The 16667-nt window shown below is 39.1% G+C and overlaps 1 protein-coding gene across 4 annotated transcripts; it reads right to left on the bottom strand.

Moving 5' to 3' along the window:
* Window positions 1–4596: 4596 nt before the first annotated feature.
* On the bottom strand, window positions 4597–16658 carry LOC138592701 (nucleolar and coiled-body phosphoprotein 1-like). Of its 4 annotated transcripts, none has more exons than XM_069663556.1 (13): window positions 16372–16658; window positions 12900–13193; window positions 12091–12348; window positions 11666–11770; window positions 11494–11538; window positions 10895–11005; window positions 10527–10598; window positions 10102–10326; window positions 9027–9056; window positions 7338–7418; window positions 6292–6387; window positions 5758–6009; window positions 4597–5309 (listed from the first exon to the last, which is right to left on the bottom strand). In XM_069663556.1, the coding sequence occupies exons 1-13, from the start codon at window positions 16418–16420 to the stop codon at window positions 5074–5076; spliced, it is 1854 nt and encodes a 617-aa protein (XP_069519657.1). In that variant the 5' UTR covers window positions 16421–16658; the 3' UTR covers window positions 4597–5073. The 4 variants fall into 4 exon arrangements, with proteins under 4 accessions (XP_069519657.1, XP_069519659.1, XP_069519658.1 ...); XM_069663558.1 differs by having other exon boundaries at window positions 6304–6387; XM_069663557.1 differs by having other exon boundaries at window positions 9027–9053.
* Between the last annotated feature and the right edge of the window lie 9 nt (window positions 16659–16667).

The raw sequence follows: 16667 nt of genomic DNA, 5'->3' as shown, positions 1-16667 counted from the left end.
TCTGGGCTCTGCAGAGCACAGCAGCGTCGCCTGGATTCCAGATACGTCGGAGCTGCTGCCTTCATTCATCTCACAGGATATGGTTGGCATGGCAACCTTGTCTTAATGAAAACACAAGCAGTAGCTAAATAATTAAAAAATTTAACGAAACAAAACAAAATTCAAAACCTAGTATAGAGTTTACAGGGAATAAATTGCTTATCAGAAAATGTTAAGTAACAATACTTCTTGGTTTAAGATAAACTTGATGGTACATGACATCTCAAAATAACGACTTAGCATCTCACTAGTGTGACTTAGTATCTCAAAATAATGACTTAGTATCTCAAAATATTGACTTAGTATCTCAAAATAACGACTTAGTATCTCAAAATAACGACTTAGTATCTCAAAATATTGACTTAGTTTCTCAAAATAACGACTTAGTATCTCAAAATATTGACTTAGTTTCTCAAAATAATGACTTAGCATCTCAAAATATTGACTTAGTATCTCAAAATAATGACATAGCATCTCAATAGTGCGACTTAGTATCTCAAAATAATGACTTAGTATCTCAATTGTGTGACTTTGCATCTCAATAGTGCGACTTAGTATCTCAAAATAACGACTTAGTATCTCAAAATAACGACTTAGTATTTCAAAATAATGACTTAGCATCTCAATTGTGTGACTTAGTATCTCAAAATAATGACTTAGTATCTCAATAGTAAGACTTAGTATCTCAAAATAATGACTTAGTATCTCAAAATATTGACTTAGTGTCTCAAAATAATGACTTAGTATCTCAAAATATTGACTTACTATCTCAAAATAACGACTTAGTATCTCAAAATAATGACTAAGCATCTCAAAATATTGACTTACTATCTCAAAATAACGACTTAGTATCTCAAAATAATGACTAAGCATCTCAAAATATTGACTTACTATCTCAAAATAACGACTTAGTATCTCAAAATAATGACTTAGTATCTCAAAATAATGACTTAGCATCTCAATAGTGCGACTTAGTATCTCAAAATAATGACTTAGCATCTCAATTGTGCGACTTAGTATCTCAAAATAATGACTAAGCATCTCAAACTATTGACTTAGTATCTCAAAATAATGACTTAGTATCTCAATAGTGCGACTTTGCATCTCAATAGTGCGACTTAGTATCTCAAAATAATGACTTAGCATCTCAATAGTGCGACTTAGTATCTCAAAATAATGACTTAGCATCTCAATAGTGCGACTTAGTATCTCAAAATAATGACTTAGCATCTCAATAGTGCGACTTAGTATCTCAAAATAATGACTTAGCATCTCAATAGTGCGACTTAGTATCTCAAAATAATGACTTAGCATCTCAATAGTGCGACTTAGTATCTCAAAATAATGACTTAGCATCTCAATAGTGCGACTTAGTATCTCAAAATAATGACTTAGCATCTCAATAGTGCGACTTAGTATCTCAAAATAATGACTTAGCATCTCAATAGTGCGACTTAGTATCTCAAAATAACGACTTAGCATCTCAAAATAATGACTTAGTATCTCAATATTTTGACTGAGTATCTCAATATACTCAGTCAAAATATTGAGATACTAAGACATCTCAATATTTTGTAATGACTTACAGGATGCCTCAAATGTCTTGTATTGATTACTGGTAAATTAAGCTTCTGGATTAAGAGGCTCACTCCATTTGTTTCTATGTCTTCAATAACTTCTGACAAGCACCAGTCCATGGGTTAGCAGAATCATTTTGTCACTCTGCTATAATGTTGCTCTTGGTAAATAAACAAAGCAACAGTCTGTGTGGCTGCACACTGTCACCCATCCAAGCTTTCTGTTGATCACTGTCAAAAACACTATTTTAGTGACCTTACCTGTAATGAAATGTGCTTTATAAATAAAATAGCTATTGCTAAAAAACTTACCTATGACCTCCAATTCATAATTCCATCTATATAAATTTTTGTTCATGTATATATCCAATTCATATTCTCCGCTGTCTTCAAATCCGAGTCCAGTGATTTCAAGTTCAGCAGAGATCCAGTTGAGAGTGACCCTGTCTTTAAATGGGCTGTTCACACGCTGCTTCTTGCCGTCCAACTCTACCACTTTGTTTCCATTATGTTTCCACAGAATTGAATTTGGTTGTCCAGAGACGTCTGGCCTAAAGTGTACCACCGTTCCCTTGAGGGCATATTTTGTAGACTGCCCTGCAACTGGACACAGAATGGAGAGGAATGAAAATATGCAGCATTAAGTGTGGAAGAGTTAATTACATTTTAAACACTGAGAGTGTGCTGACAACTCATGTCCTCAGTAATATACTTCTAACCTCTGGTTTAATAAACATGTACAATCTAGCATAAAATGTTAAGGTTTTGGTAACAATGTGAGCGGAGCTTTGATACAAAGCTATGACAATTATTGAGATGTAAATTGGGGTGTTGTACTTGACAACATTATTGTAGAGTGCTGTTTCTAATATTGTATACTAGTAAAATGTTGATGGAGGCTGAAAAGTATTAGAAACACTACATAAAATAGTGCTGAAAGTTGATTATCTTTATTTGAAGGTTTCAGGTTATCGGCTACTGATGAAGACTGACTTGCAGTGGCAAACTCCAGAAAAATCAAGTGAACATGCAACAGATTAATATTACACTGTTTAATCCTGCTTTATATTTCAGAAAAATGTACAAAAACTGTCTTACACTATATAACACCTCTCTGAAATTGTCAATGTGTCAGAAAAAATGACATGGCTCAGCAAAGAGTGGGGTAGGTGAACTCAACTTTTGGTAAATGATTAACTGTGCACACCGAGTCAGCTGAGGTCTCAACTGTAGTTTTCATGCTCACACAAAAGCCCCTGGCTAAAAACATCAGTATATAATCTACAGACAAACTCACCTAGGCAGGAGGTAAAGAAGTAACAGGCCAGGAAAAACGTGCCATTACAGAGATGCAGAAATATCACATGCTGCGCATGCTCCGTCTTACATTTACTATCACTTGTCATTGCAGGTGCAGATACAAACAGTCGTCATTCCCGGTTTAGAAACTCAAACAGCTCTTGGGCTGTTATTTTTCCTCGAAGAAGTTCGGACAGGATTTAAACTCAATGGAGTAGAAGCGCAGGCAAAGCAAGAGGTGCACATGTGGGGTAGTGGACCAATGAGATGCAAACGTCCAAGCGAAAGTACTTTGGCCAGGTGTAGCACGTCAGTTTCCGGCGTCTTGATTTCTCCGACCTTCACAATAAGTTCGATACCTAACCATTGTTTATGCCCATAGCCTACATGCTAGACTAACAAAGGGTAAAATGACTCTGGAGCTTGTAAATCATGTCAGTCCAAAATCTTAACAACATGGGTCCAAATGTATGACTTATTTTCATACATTTAACTTATGTGCTATAGCAGACTAGAGCTGACAGGCTTTCTTGTATTTCCTTAAACGTGTGTCTTAACGTCAGAGGCTAACCTGTTTTTAACTGAAAACCTTTCCTCGCAATTTTAATAAACATCAGAACTTGTTGCCTCTATTTCGGTGCGTTTTAGTTTGAAATTATACCGGAAGCTCGGCTAAGACAGTTTGGTATCCATGCTAATTTTTTTACGGCTATTTTTGGACTGTCAGAGATGTATGGAGTTCAAAGATAACTGGAAACAGGGCTATTTCTAGCTTTGTGGGGGCCCTATGCAAGATGCTGTTGGGGGCCCCTTCTTTGTCAAACTACGATGGGGGGATTAACCCTATGAACTGAGGAGCTGCATCAATCAACACACAGAGGGAAGCAGATTCGTGAAATTCAAATGAAACATCTCAAATTGACCCGAGCAGACCCTACAGTAAATGGTGATAAAAGGTAACCAATGATGCTCATCTACATCAATAAATGCAACAGATCCAGTATTTTCCTCAAAAATATTTATTTTAAATTCTGGATGCAAAGTTCTTAAACATGAAACACAACTCAACAATGGAGTGGGTGATATGACCTAAAATTTGTATCCGTTTTTCCCTCCCTTTTGGTGGTATCAGTATTATATTGCATAATTAAGGAATGAAAAGAGGTACTCTAATCAAAACATGATTCTAGCTCCAATTAACTTTTATGTAACAGAACAGCAGGGAAAACGATTTTTAAACATGTTCCTTGTGCAAAATATGAAAATTAGGTAAAGGCATGTGGTCATGTGTTTTGGGAGGTGTAACCTCACTTGGCCCTGTTTTGGGGCTGGCTTCACAGAGGAGATGTGACATATTTCATATTAAGATACAAATGTTAAGTAACGAAGTAACTAGCGGCATAGCCATCGGGTATGAATGCATAGATCAGTAACTCTCAGATGTCCGTTGCTTTGGACAAAAGAGTCTGCTAAATGAAAGTGTAACATTAAAATAACAAAAAATAACTGTACAATTCAACTGTTAGTCATACAGGTCACATGAATAACATTAAAAATAGAAGAAAACGTACTTGTGATTTTTCTTAATGAAAGGTTTTTACAAATGTATTTCATTCTGTACTCTGGCTCTTTCTGTACGTCCGTCTGAAAGTCCTCTTCTCTTTAACTCTTCCATCACATCTTTTTAACGAGCTTATCTTTTTCTCTTTCTCATTTCAGTTTGCAAAGTTTGTATCAAAGCCTTTTTACATTTTTGGCCAAACTAGACCTCTTTATTATCTTCAACAGTTTGACCCTCATCTTAATCTGCCTCTGCAGGGCTGTCTGACTGCCCCTCACTCTCACCTGAGTCCTGTCTGATTGTGTCCTCTTCTTTTTTATTTGAGTCCGTGTGTGCAGCTTCTGCAGTGCTGGTGTTGCTGGTGTCTTCTGTTGTTGGTATAGAGCTCTCAGGCTGCCGGGAGTTGGTGTTTCTTAGTTGTTTTTTCAACATCACCGCTGATATCTGATCTATTTTTAGCTGCAGAAACAGGTTTGTCAGTTTCTTGTTTGTTATCTTTTGTGCTTGTTACTACCTGTGCTAAGTTGGTGTCTTGCTCGTGTGTTGATTCTGAACATCTGCAATGTTCTTAGGGTCAATATCTGAACCGCTTTTTGTCTAACTTGGATGAGCAGCAGAGGTTTCAGGACCGGCTGGAGCAGATGATGCATTTGTATCCTCATCCGGCTTCTTCTCTGGCTCTGATACAGACTCTTCCCTGTGTTCACCATCAGTGTTCTTGAGGTCCAAATCTGGAGGGCTTGTTGTCGCAGAGGAAGGTGGCTGATCAGTTGAAGAGGAATCAGGACCGGCTGGAGCAGGTGATGCTTCCTGACCCTCATCTGACTTCTTCTCTGGCTCCGAAAAACAGTAGAAAGAATAAAAAAACAGTTAAAAAGTGCACCTGTCTGCTCAGGAATTGCAGAAGGATTAAATTGTTCAAAAGGCAGTCTTGGTTAAAAATCAATCAGTGTTACTCCATGGAGGTTGTAACAAATATATTTAAACCTTACATTTCTATACTTTGAGTCTGTCCTATTTATTTTCAAGATTAATTAAAACATTTTTCTTGTAACATTTCGAGTAATCAGTAAAACCATGTAGCAGAAATCTGAACAGCTGAGATGGTGTTTTGAATGATCCCTGAAAAAATAGTTGGAGTAATGTAGTCAGGATGATATGAGGTAGGAAACACTTTGAACACAGCAGGAAAACATTACACATGACAGCCATCATGCAGGGCAGTGACTTAAAAAAAGATCATATATCCTGCATCAAGCTCAGTTAGTGTAGTTTACAGACCTGACTCTTCAGGAGCAGATCCATGTCCATCTTCATCAGATCCATCTGACACACATGCTGGATCTTGTTCATTTCCCTCCTCAGAGTTTGAGGGCTCAGACTGTGGGACCGTTGCCTTTGTAGGATCTTCAGGCTGGCCTGGCTCTGCATCACTGTCGTTCATGTTAGCATGATGTACCTGTGGAGGAGGTGACGCAGCACGTGGAGGGGAAGGAGGAGATGTAGCTCCCTTATGCTCGCCTGTGATACTTTCTGAAAATGAACAGAAAAAAAAAATTAAAAAACATGAATTCTTTAAGTTTTTAAACCATACAGAAGCCGTCTTTGTAACTGGGAGTCAAACGATCCAGTTAAGAACAATCTGTGATTCTAAGAGCAGTACTGAAACTATTAAATAACCAGCTGACTTATAGATCTATCAACAATAATGTTATGTGTACGTTATAATAAAAACATATGTGACCTTTTGGTGGCCTCTCATGTTGTGGATCAAGTGCTAGAAAAACACTCATTAGGGCTCATATAATGAATTACCTGGCACAGTACCGTCATGTGTTGGAGTAGAGGGAGTTATGGATGCTGCGACAGGACGCCTGTTTCCCTCGTCCTGATCTGTCTTCTGATCCTCCCCTGAAAAATCAGACGATCACCAAAGTTATCACAATTCATCCTGAAAGGAGCATGCTGGGCTGAACTACATTTCATCACAATTCATCCAAAGTATTGTAATTTAAACCGATATGGTGGCCCATAAAGGTCAAAACATCTGACTGTAATTTTAAAGTCATGTGATGATAAGTTATCTGATTTATAAAGTAACCTGATGATACAAAAAATTTAAAGAACAGGAAATGATTAATCCTGTGTTTTTTTCTCCCTTTGTTTCCTTTGTTCCCTCTCCTCATGTAGACGTGTCTGTGTTCCCCTTGTCTGTGTTCATGTTTGTCTGGAGCTGGGGCGTGGTCAAGGATGTCTGTCTACACTGATCAGTCTGCACACCTGCTGTAATCACGCACCTGTTCCTCATCATGCAATCAAGCCACCTACACTGCTGCAGGATAAAAGAGCGGCTCAGTCATCTACTCCTCGCCTGATCGTCTGTTACCCTACTGTGGTAAACTGTCAGGCTCCTGTTTTGGGCTAGTTTTTTCGTGCTTTTTGACTCTCTTATTTACCTTTTTGTCTCCGTGTTTAGACCTCCTGGGATCAGCCGCCAGCTCCACCTGCCTTTTTGTACTCCGTCATTTCCACTCCTGCTCTGCACTGCTCTGCTCCACTCTCAAGAACATTCATCTTCCTTGATCCCACTGCAACAACCCCTGAGCTACCCGCGCCCTGCAAACACTCTGTCTCCCTAACAAACTCACCTGCTGCTCGTCTTGGAACCTGTCCGCTCCCTGCTTACCTTTTTAAGAGACTTTTCTGAAAGCTCTCTGGTTGCCTTTTTTTCAATAAATCCACATCGTCTGCATTCTGGGTTCAGTCATTCAGTGTTCTTAACACTTTTAGCGACAACAACAAATATGTCTGGGTACAGCTGCAGCTGTTGACTAACAATACATACAACAAATGATAATTACCTGGTCCTCTTCTGAGCGGAGTCGGTCCATCTTTCTTGAGACTTCGGTTTAACTTGTCTATCTTCCTTTTGACATCCCCTGCTGAAAGTGAACAGTGATAATCAGCAACAAAAAAATAAAGGGAACACATAAACATTACAATGTAACTGCAGGTCAATCACACTTCTTGGATATCAACCTGTCCAGTTAGGAAGCAACACTGATTGTGAATTGATTTCACCTGCTGTTGTGCAAATGGAACATACAACAGGTGGAAATGAGAGGCAATTAGCAAGACAACCCCTATAAAGGAATGGTTCTGCAGGTGGTGGCCACAGACCATTTCCCTGTCCTCGTCCTTTCTGGCTGATTTTTGGTCACTTTTGCACTTTGCCAGTGCTCTCACCACTAGAGGTAGCATGAGGCAGTGTCTGCAACCCACAGAAGTTGCTCAGGTAGTGCAACTCATCAAGGATGGCGCATCAATGCGCGCTGTGGCAAGAAGGTTTGCTGTGTCTCCCAGCACAGTGTCACGAGCATGGAGGAGATACCAGGAGACAGACCAGTACACCAGGAGACGTGGAAGGGGCCGTAGGAGGACAACAACCCAGCAGCAGGACTGCTATCTGCTCCTTTGAGCAAGGAGGAACAGGAGGAGCACAGCCAGAGCCCTACAAAATGACCTCCAGCAGGCCACTAATGTGCATGTTTCTGCTCAAACTGTCAGAAACAGACTCCATGCAGGTGGCATGAGGGCCCGACGTCCACAAGTGGGGCCTGTGCTCACAGCCCAGCACCGTGCAGCCCGATTGGCATTTGCCAGAGAACACCAGGATTGGCAGATTCGCCATTGGCGCCCTGTGCTCTTCACGGATGAGAGCAGGTTCACACTGAGAACATGTCACAGACGTGAAAGAGTCTGGAGACGCCGTGGAAACGTTCTGCTGCCTGCAACATCCTTCAGCATGACCATGGGTCAGCGATGGTTTGGGGAGGCATTTCCTTGGAGGGCCGCACAGACCTCCATGTGCTAGCCAGAGGTACCCTGACTGCCATTAGGTACCAGGATGAGATCCTCAGACCCATTGTCAGACCATATGCTGGTGCAGTGGGCCCTGGTTTTTTTCTGATGCATGACAATGCTCGGCCTCATGTGGCTGGAGTGTGTCAGCAGTTCCTGCATGATGAGGGCATTGATGCTATGGACTGACCTGCCCGTTCCTCAGACCTGAATCCAATCGAGCACCTCCGGGACATCATGTCTCGTTCCATCTACCGACACCACGTCGCACCACAGACTGTCCAGGAGTTGACTGATGCCCTGATCCAGGTCTGGGAGGAGATCCCTCAGGAGAACATCCGTCGTCTCATCGGGAGCATGCCCAGACGTTGTAGGGAGTGCATACAGGCACGTGGAGGCCACACACACTACTGAGCCTCATTTTGAATTGTCTTGAGTCTTCAGCCTGTGATCTGATTTTTCCACTTTTATTTTGAGTATGATTCTGAATCCAGACCTCCATGGGTTGATGATTTTGATTTCCATTGACCATTCTAATGTTATTTATTTAACGCATTCCACTATGTAATGAATAAAGATTTTCAACTGGAATATTTCATTCATCGAGATCTAGGATGTGTTGTTTAAGTGTTCCCTTTATTTTTTTTTAGAATTTAAGATGTAATGAATAACATTTGCTGTGGTGTTACCTTCTTTTGGCCTCTCATCTTCATCAGCTGCTGGGGAGAAAAAAACAATAAATTATATTTTGTGACAATACCCTGAAATGATCTCATTTTTATCCCTGCATTCTGTACTTTATACAAAATGACTCCAAATTAAAATAAAAGCACGCAGGTCATGAATATAAAAGCCCTAAAAGAACGTTGTAAGGATGTTGTAACGTTAAAACTTAAACTAAGACAAAACGTTTTAACTGCAACATTCTGAGGATCTTTTCAGGATGTTAGTACGGCCTGAACTATCAGAACATGATTTATAAAACGTTCCTTAAATGTGATTTGAGCATTCTCACTGCAACTTTCTGAAAATGTTTTCAAGAGAACGTTCTCCTGCTATTATAAGGAACATTCTAGGAACCACATAAAAACTTCCCGCTCAAATCATTACCAGAACATCGCATGTAACATTACTCAGAATGTTCTTAGAACAATACATTTGTAGCTGGGAGAGTGTTTAGTAAATATTAACAGCAGAAGAAAGACATTAAAAGTTTTTTGATTTTTTTTTTTTTCAATTTAAACCGATATGGTGGCCCTGAAGGTCAAAACACCACATTTCCCAAAACACAACAATTGGAATATTTTGGGATTAGAAAAAGCAGAATCTGATTTAAAGTGCAACCTGATTATACATAATTCAATTACAGATTATATTCAATACAATCCAATTTAATTAAAGTGTGAACGTTGTAATATAGCTGGTATGATGTCATTAAACTATCCACAGAACATTTTCATGGTCAATTCTTGCCAAGAACAGCACACGGCTCTCAGAAAAATAGGAGAGACACCTTTTTTCTTGATGGAGTTAAACTGCATGCAATAACACATTTTATCAATAAGCACAACTAATGAATATATTCCAAACCACTTGAAGGACATATCATACTCTCTAAATTTTCAAAACAAATGAATTATATAAGAACATAAAGATGTAGGAGAAAAACATAAGAGTTAAAAATATAAAGTAAAGGAAATAATAATAAAAAAGAGAAATCCTGTGATCACTCTGCATCTAGTTAGGACAGTATATTTTCCAAACCTGAAGCAGAAGCAGATCCCCGATCAGTAGATTCAGCTGGGTCGTGTTCATTAACCTCCTTAGGGTCACAGGGGTCAGACTGTGGGACATGCTTCTCTGCAGGTTCTTCTTGCTGGTCTGGATCTTCATCCTCATTGTTGATGTTAGCGTGATGCCTCGGATCGGAAAGTGAAGAGGAAGGAGGAGTGAAAGTTTCCTCATGCTCGCCTTTGTTACCTTTGAAACCTAAAACACAAATAAAAATGAATGATAGTGATAAGAGTCAAACAATATTTTAATAAAAAGCATAACTAAAACAATACATTTATTGATTGACACACACATATTGTCTGGTTACAGCTTCTTAAATGTGAGGACTTGTTGCTTTGTGACGATGATCATAAAAATAAGCATCGGCTGCAGCTTTTTACAAGAACAGAAATCACCTGGGCCTTTTTTGAGCGGAGTCCGTGCATCCTTGCATTTGTTTAGATTGTCTATCCTGTCTTTGATTTGCCCTGGAAAGAGTGAACAGTCAAAACCAGCAAACTTATTTAGCAGCCCGTTATCATGTGTCTAAGTTATAAAAAAGACATTTTGGTGAACCCTTATCTTGTGAAACAGGAGCTGTGGAACAGAAGATGAAGGGAAAATGATTTCTAGTCCTTTAATGTTTTAATTAATTTTAACTTGTGACACTCACTCCCTAAAATTATGTCAATCTCATTACTCTAATCTGTGTTTTATACAAAATATCCCACAAAACAAATATAAAAGTGATAGCTGGCAGGGTCATTAGGACTCATGTTATTACCTTGTACGGAGCCCCGTGGGCTAAGTGGCTGATCAGAGGGAAGTATGGGTGCTCTGTAAATAAGAGCCTTTTTTTCATCACCCTGAGCCGTCTCCTCCTCGGAGCCTGAAACTGATTTTAACACAAAATATTTCAGAGAAATTTGTGACCAACTTTTTTCACATGAGAGCCGCTGTCTAGGCAACCACAGCATGCACCAATATCTATCATTATGTATCATCAGTACAAATATAAGAAGAGTTTCAGCTGTGACCCTAACCCTAATTTATTTATCCACATTTAAAGGATTGTGGTGCTTTGGAGCTTTGTGCTCGGTCTGCTCTGCAACACTCTCTGTACACAAGGAGCAGACGACACCTGCCTGATGAACCTGCTTGATTCGCTGGTTCAAGCTCTTCATGGCTTTGCCTCATAGTAAACTGTAAACACAGTTTGTATTGCAAATCCAAGATGTTTTGAGCTTTGGGTCTTTTTGAAACTTTATAAATGACCAGTTGATTTTTTAAATCAATCAATTAATTCCTTAAAATTGTCGACAAAATATCTGATAAAAGAATTACAGTCACAACCCAACATCTGAGACTGAAAATGTATCGTACCTCTGGTTGGTGACTGTTTTTTGACACCACCTTCGGCAAAACATGCTGAAAATAAGAGTGAGAGAAGAGAAAATAATAAATAAATAAATAAATAAAGCATGTTTGAGTCAATAATAACAGAAAAAAAATATATAATTTCTTTTGGATTCAAGTGTTTTTTTTCTTACTGTACCTTTTTGTTTTCGTTTGCGGTACACTATGCCGCCCACAACCAGTGGAATAATTACTAAACCTGTGATGACCAAACTGACAATCAGAGCTACAGATGAACTGCTGTCTGCACAGAAACACAGAAGTCAAAGTTAGACACATTTCTAATTATATTACATGCAAAACAAAAACAACTCCATATAGTTCTGTAACACGGGACATTTTGTCTAGAATATGAATATGAGGTCACGTCTTCTCTCTTGAGACAAAAACTAAAGGATATATTAATCTTGTAAATCACTTTGATATCTATTCATACATTTATTCCGGTCAGGCCTTGTAAAAACTAAAGCTCAACTAAGTTCAGCATTTTCTGAAAGTGCATGTGCTTGGAAAGAAACATTACACAACATAAACATACTATATAGTGTCTATGTAAAGTCGTACCAGGGTAGCATTCCTTTGCAGTGAATGTAGCTGTTTCATTGCTCAGAGGGTTGCTCACTGAACAGCTGTACACTTCCTCATCGTGTTTATCTCCCAGGGATATTGTGTAATTTGGTCGTGGGTGTGGTTTTCCCCGTGATCTCCACTCAAACTTCAGTGGGGACTGAGGCGGTCTGGGCTCTGCAGAGCACACCAGCGTCGCCTGGATTCCAGATGCATCATTCATCTCACAGGATATGGTCGGCATGGCAACCTTGTCTTAATGAAAACATAAGCAGTACATAGCTAAATTATTAAACAATTAAACCAAACAAAACTTTGGCAAAATGTAAAACCTAGTATAGAGTATAAGGGGAATAAATTGCTGATCAGAAAATGTTAAGTAACAATACTTCTTGGTTTGAGATAAACATGATGGTACATGACAGATTGATTATGGTTTCAGTATGAATAAGGCTCGTATGGAAGCCTGTTTCTGCCACTTGGATGGTAAGACGTGTAAGTCATTATATTGAGAAACTTTATTTCTCAAAAGAATGACTTAGCATGTAAAAATTTTGAGATAATATTGAGATACTAAGTTTAAATATTCATATACTAAGTTATTATTTTGAGATACTAAGTCGAAACATTGAGATACTAGGCCATTATTTTGAGATACTTAGGCAAAATTTTGCCTAAAAATCCATTTTATTTTGTGTTGGGTTTATATCATTTGTTAAAGCAACCCATCTACTCCCAGCGATACACTTTAGGTACCAACAATCGATTTATTGTATAAAACCACAAAAGTTACTAAGAAAACTTACCTATGACCTCCAATGCATAATTCCGTCTATCTAATTTTTTGTTTATCTCTACTTCACATTCATATTCTCCGCTGTCTTCAAATCTGAGTCCAGTGATTTGAAGTTCTGCAGAGGTAGAGTTGAGAGTGACTCTGCCTTCAAACGGGCTGTACATTGTAACCTGCTTCTTGCTGTCCAGCTCTACCACCTTGTTCCCTTTATGTTTCCACAGAATTGTATTCGGTTGTCCAGAGACGTCTGGCCTGAAGTGTACCACAGCCCCCTTGAGGGCATATTTTGTAGACTGCCCTGCAACTAGACACAAAGAGAGGTATGAAAATATGCAGCATTAAGTGTGGAAGAGTGTTGAATGGTTGAAGTGTGGAATTTTAAACATTAAGAGTATGATCAGCCAGCTGAACAGACAGACAGACAGACAGGGAAATTGTGGTGTACAGCACCAGAATAAATACACAGTAAAAACAACCCTAACACTAGAAGAAAGAAATATACACATCCAAGAATGCTACAAACAATTATACAAATAAGCTCATCTAGTAAATCTAAAATCTAAAATACAGTCTTTAGAGTTGTAAATGTGCAATTACAGTGTACAAGTTGTTAATGTGCAAATATACTACGGCGGCCAACAGGTGTGGATGACGGCGGAAACGAGGAGCGGAGACGGAGGGCCGACACCAGAAGACCGTCTGCCCAGCTCGTAAGTCCTGAACAATTTACTCTTGTACACTGGAATATAAATGGGTGGACAGATATGAACTTTGAGCTCAGGCTCCTAATTAAGGAGTTTCAACCCGGACTTCATCTCCCTCAATGAGACGCATTTAACCGGACTAAATAACATTAATATAGAGGGATATACTTGGTTTGGACACAACAGAAAAAACTCAGTTGGTGTGGGGATTTTGGTGAGAAATTACATTTTCAGTTCATTCAGTGTACTGTTAATGCTGTATGTGTTCCCTGCACTGTTTGTCCCTTTTGCCTTTCTGTTGTCTTCCCAGCTCTTCCCTGCTGATTGCACAATGAGGTTCACCTGGTCTTGGATGCTTAAAAACCCCAGACATGGCATCTGAAGGGGTGAGGCTTCTGGAGTGGGGACTGCTGTGGTTCGGCCTCTCAGACTGGGATTTTGTGTTGTTGTGTTCTAGCTGCTTTTGTTAGCCTTCAGTTAATGTGGTTGTTAGTATTGTCTATAATAAATCCCTTGGTTTTGACTGTTTTAAGGTGTTTCCTGTGAGTTTGTTGGGTCAAATGTGTATAGTTGTTAGCCCCATAGGGCCGCCTTAGGGTGCGGCGTAACAGTATGTTTAATTGATAGATCAGTAGATGGTATTTTTGGTTTACAGTTGAAGCATCTGGTGTCCGAGTATTGTTTTATAATATTCTCCTGCTATCTTCCTCCTGAAGGATCAGTATGGGCTGTATAATCACCTGCTGGTTCAGTTTTATAATCTGTTGGTTACAGACATGTATTGAATTGAATATTCATACTTGCTGAGAATGAAGATGACCTTCAGAGTTTGTTGAATATTGTGTACTGTTGGTGCACTAACTGGAGGTTAAAGATAAACAGAGACAAAACTCAGTTTATGCATTTCAGGAAGAAGGGAGAGTTACAGACTGAGTTTAGATTTTCTTTTGGCACAGCGCCTCTGGCATTCACGAAGAAATACAAATACCTAGGACTTACTGTTGATGACCACCTTACATTTGAAGAGGGAATAAAAGTGTTATCAGACTCTGTAGGTAGAACACTGGGAGCTGTCCTTAATAAGGTGAAGTTATGTAGGGATCTTGGTTATAAAACCTACACACAGCTTTATAAATCTTGTGTTTGTCCCATTCTAGATTATGGTGCAGGGGTCTGGGGTTACCGTAAGCAAACCAAGTTTGGGTGTGCATAAAAACGCCCCAAAACATGCTATTTATGGTGACATGGGCTGGGAACCATGTGAGGTGCGGCATAAGGGTGACATATTGCGACTGTGGAACAGATAATCAACATGCCGGATAACAGACTAACTAAGAACATCTTTCTTTGTTTGCTTAAAGATATTACCATACAGAGCTTTATGTCACCCTGAACCTAACTCGAGCACAGAGGTCTGTCATTTTTTGTTTTGCTGTCCTCTGTATCACAATCTCAGATGTCATCTTTCTGGCAAAATGTCTGCAGATTGTCCTGACTTGTTATCTATGTCTGAAGAATGCAGACTTCAGTGTCTATTCACACATGAAGTATTTCAGTTGGCTGAATTTGTGTTTAAGGCTCTCCAACAGCGTAGTAGAACACTTTATGTTTGATGTTTCTGTTTTGTTGTTTGTTTTGTTTCTCATACTTTATTAGACAGTGTTTGATGTATTTTGAGGTGTAACTGTTCTTTAGTTCTCCTTCAGCCTTTGCTCTTGCTTGTTTTGACTGTAGTGTCTTGTAAGCCCATGTGGGCTGGGCACATTTTTGTGCATGACACGATGAAATAAACTAATAACTAACTAACTAACTAGAGTACAGTGTACCGAGTTATAATTTTGCAAATACAGTGTACAGAGACGTAATGTGCAAATACACTGATTACGTGTTATTGAATGTGCAAGATGAATCTTGTGCAACCACTTCAGCATGAGCACACCAAAGTGCAGAGTTCAGTTTGAAGGATCTCAGCTGCTTCAGAGAATGGTAACACTTTAGATACTTAAGTAATGCTTACCCAGCGCATGAACTAATGCAGGCTGCATCATGTATTGCTGTTGCTCACCATTAAGAAATGATGAAGTCACTGTGACTGTATGTGATTAGTATACACTTAATGATAGATAATGTTAGATCATCAATTAAGGAATGTTAATTCACAGTTACTTGCAACCATTTACACATGAGTATTACGACATCACTTCACACATATAACATTTAGATTTAGATATAATATAGACCTGCTCTTTAAATGAAAATAAAAAGCAAATATGCAATCATTTCTTTTTGCATGAAGCTTATAATGTTCAGTTTTTGGTAACACTGGAGAGCTACTGATACAAATGTAAGATATGTTTTGAGACAAGTTAATAGTGTTAAGCCAAGTCAGCTGTTTCCAATATATTAGAAACACATTTCAATAGAAGGCTGAACGCTTGCAGTAGCAAACAGCAGAAAAAGAAAGTATGAAAACAACAGATTAAGATCTGTGGAAATATTCAATATGTCTGAACATTGTCTCATCTGCCTTGGGCCACACCTTTCTGACATGGTCACTGTATGAGCAAGAAGGCTGAGCAAAGAGTGGCTTTTTTATGTTTTTTGTTTTTTTCATATGACAGTTCACACTAAATAATGTAAAGAGACACAATTTTACCTACTTTCTTAACTATTGAACTCAACTTTGGGTAAATGATTACCTAATCTGTACTTTTCATGTCAACGCAGAAGTGCAAAGCTTTAAACATCACCACAGGCATGATCTGCAGACAAACTCACCCAGACAGGAGGTGAAGATGAAACAGGCCAGGAAATAGTAACGAGCCATTTCAGAGAAGCTTGAAAATCCCAGGAATCCGACACACGACGACCACAGTCGGAACTTCACTTTCACTTTTTCATCGCTAGCCCAGGAGGAGTAAAGTTGGAAACATATTCACAGATTCGGCTTTCTTGGATCGATAACTCTGCAGCGAAACATTGCTTTTATTAAAACGACACGCACCGCAGTAAGTCAGACAGTACGCTACAAGCCCATCTTCAACGGAACGAGCCGGGCTGTATAACTGACGTTA

Source organism: Semicossyphus pulcher, unplaced genomic scaffold (assembly GCF_022749685.1).
Source record: "Semicossyphus pulcher isolate SPU_LCO1_2020_fin unplaced genomic scaffold, fSemPul1.0.p SCAF_15, whole genome shotgun sequence".
NCBI classification, from domain to species: Eukaryota; Metazoa; Chordata; class Actinopteri; order Labriformes; family Labridae; genus Semicossyphus; species Semicossyphus pulcher.
The sequence above is the reverse complement of the archived record's forward strand: the minus strand, read 5'-3'. Positions and strand labels throughout refer to the sequence as shown.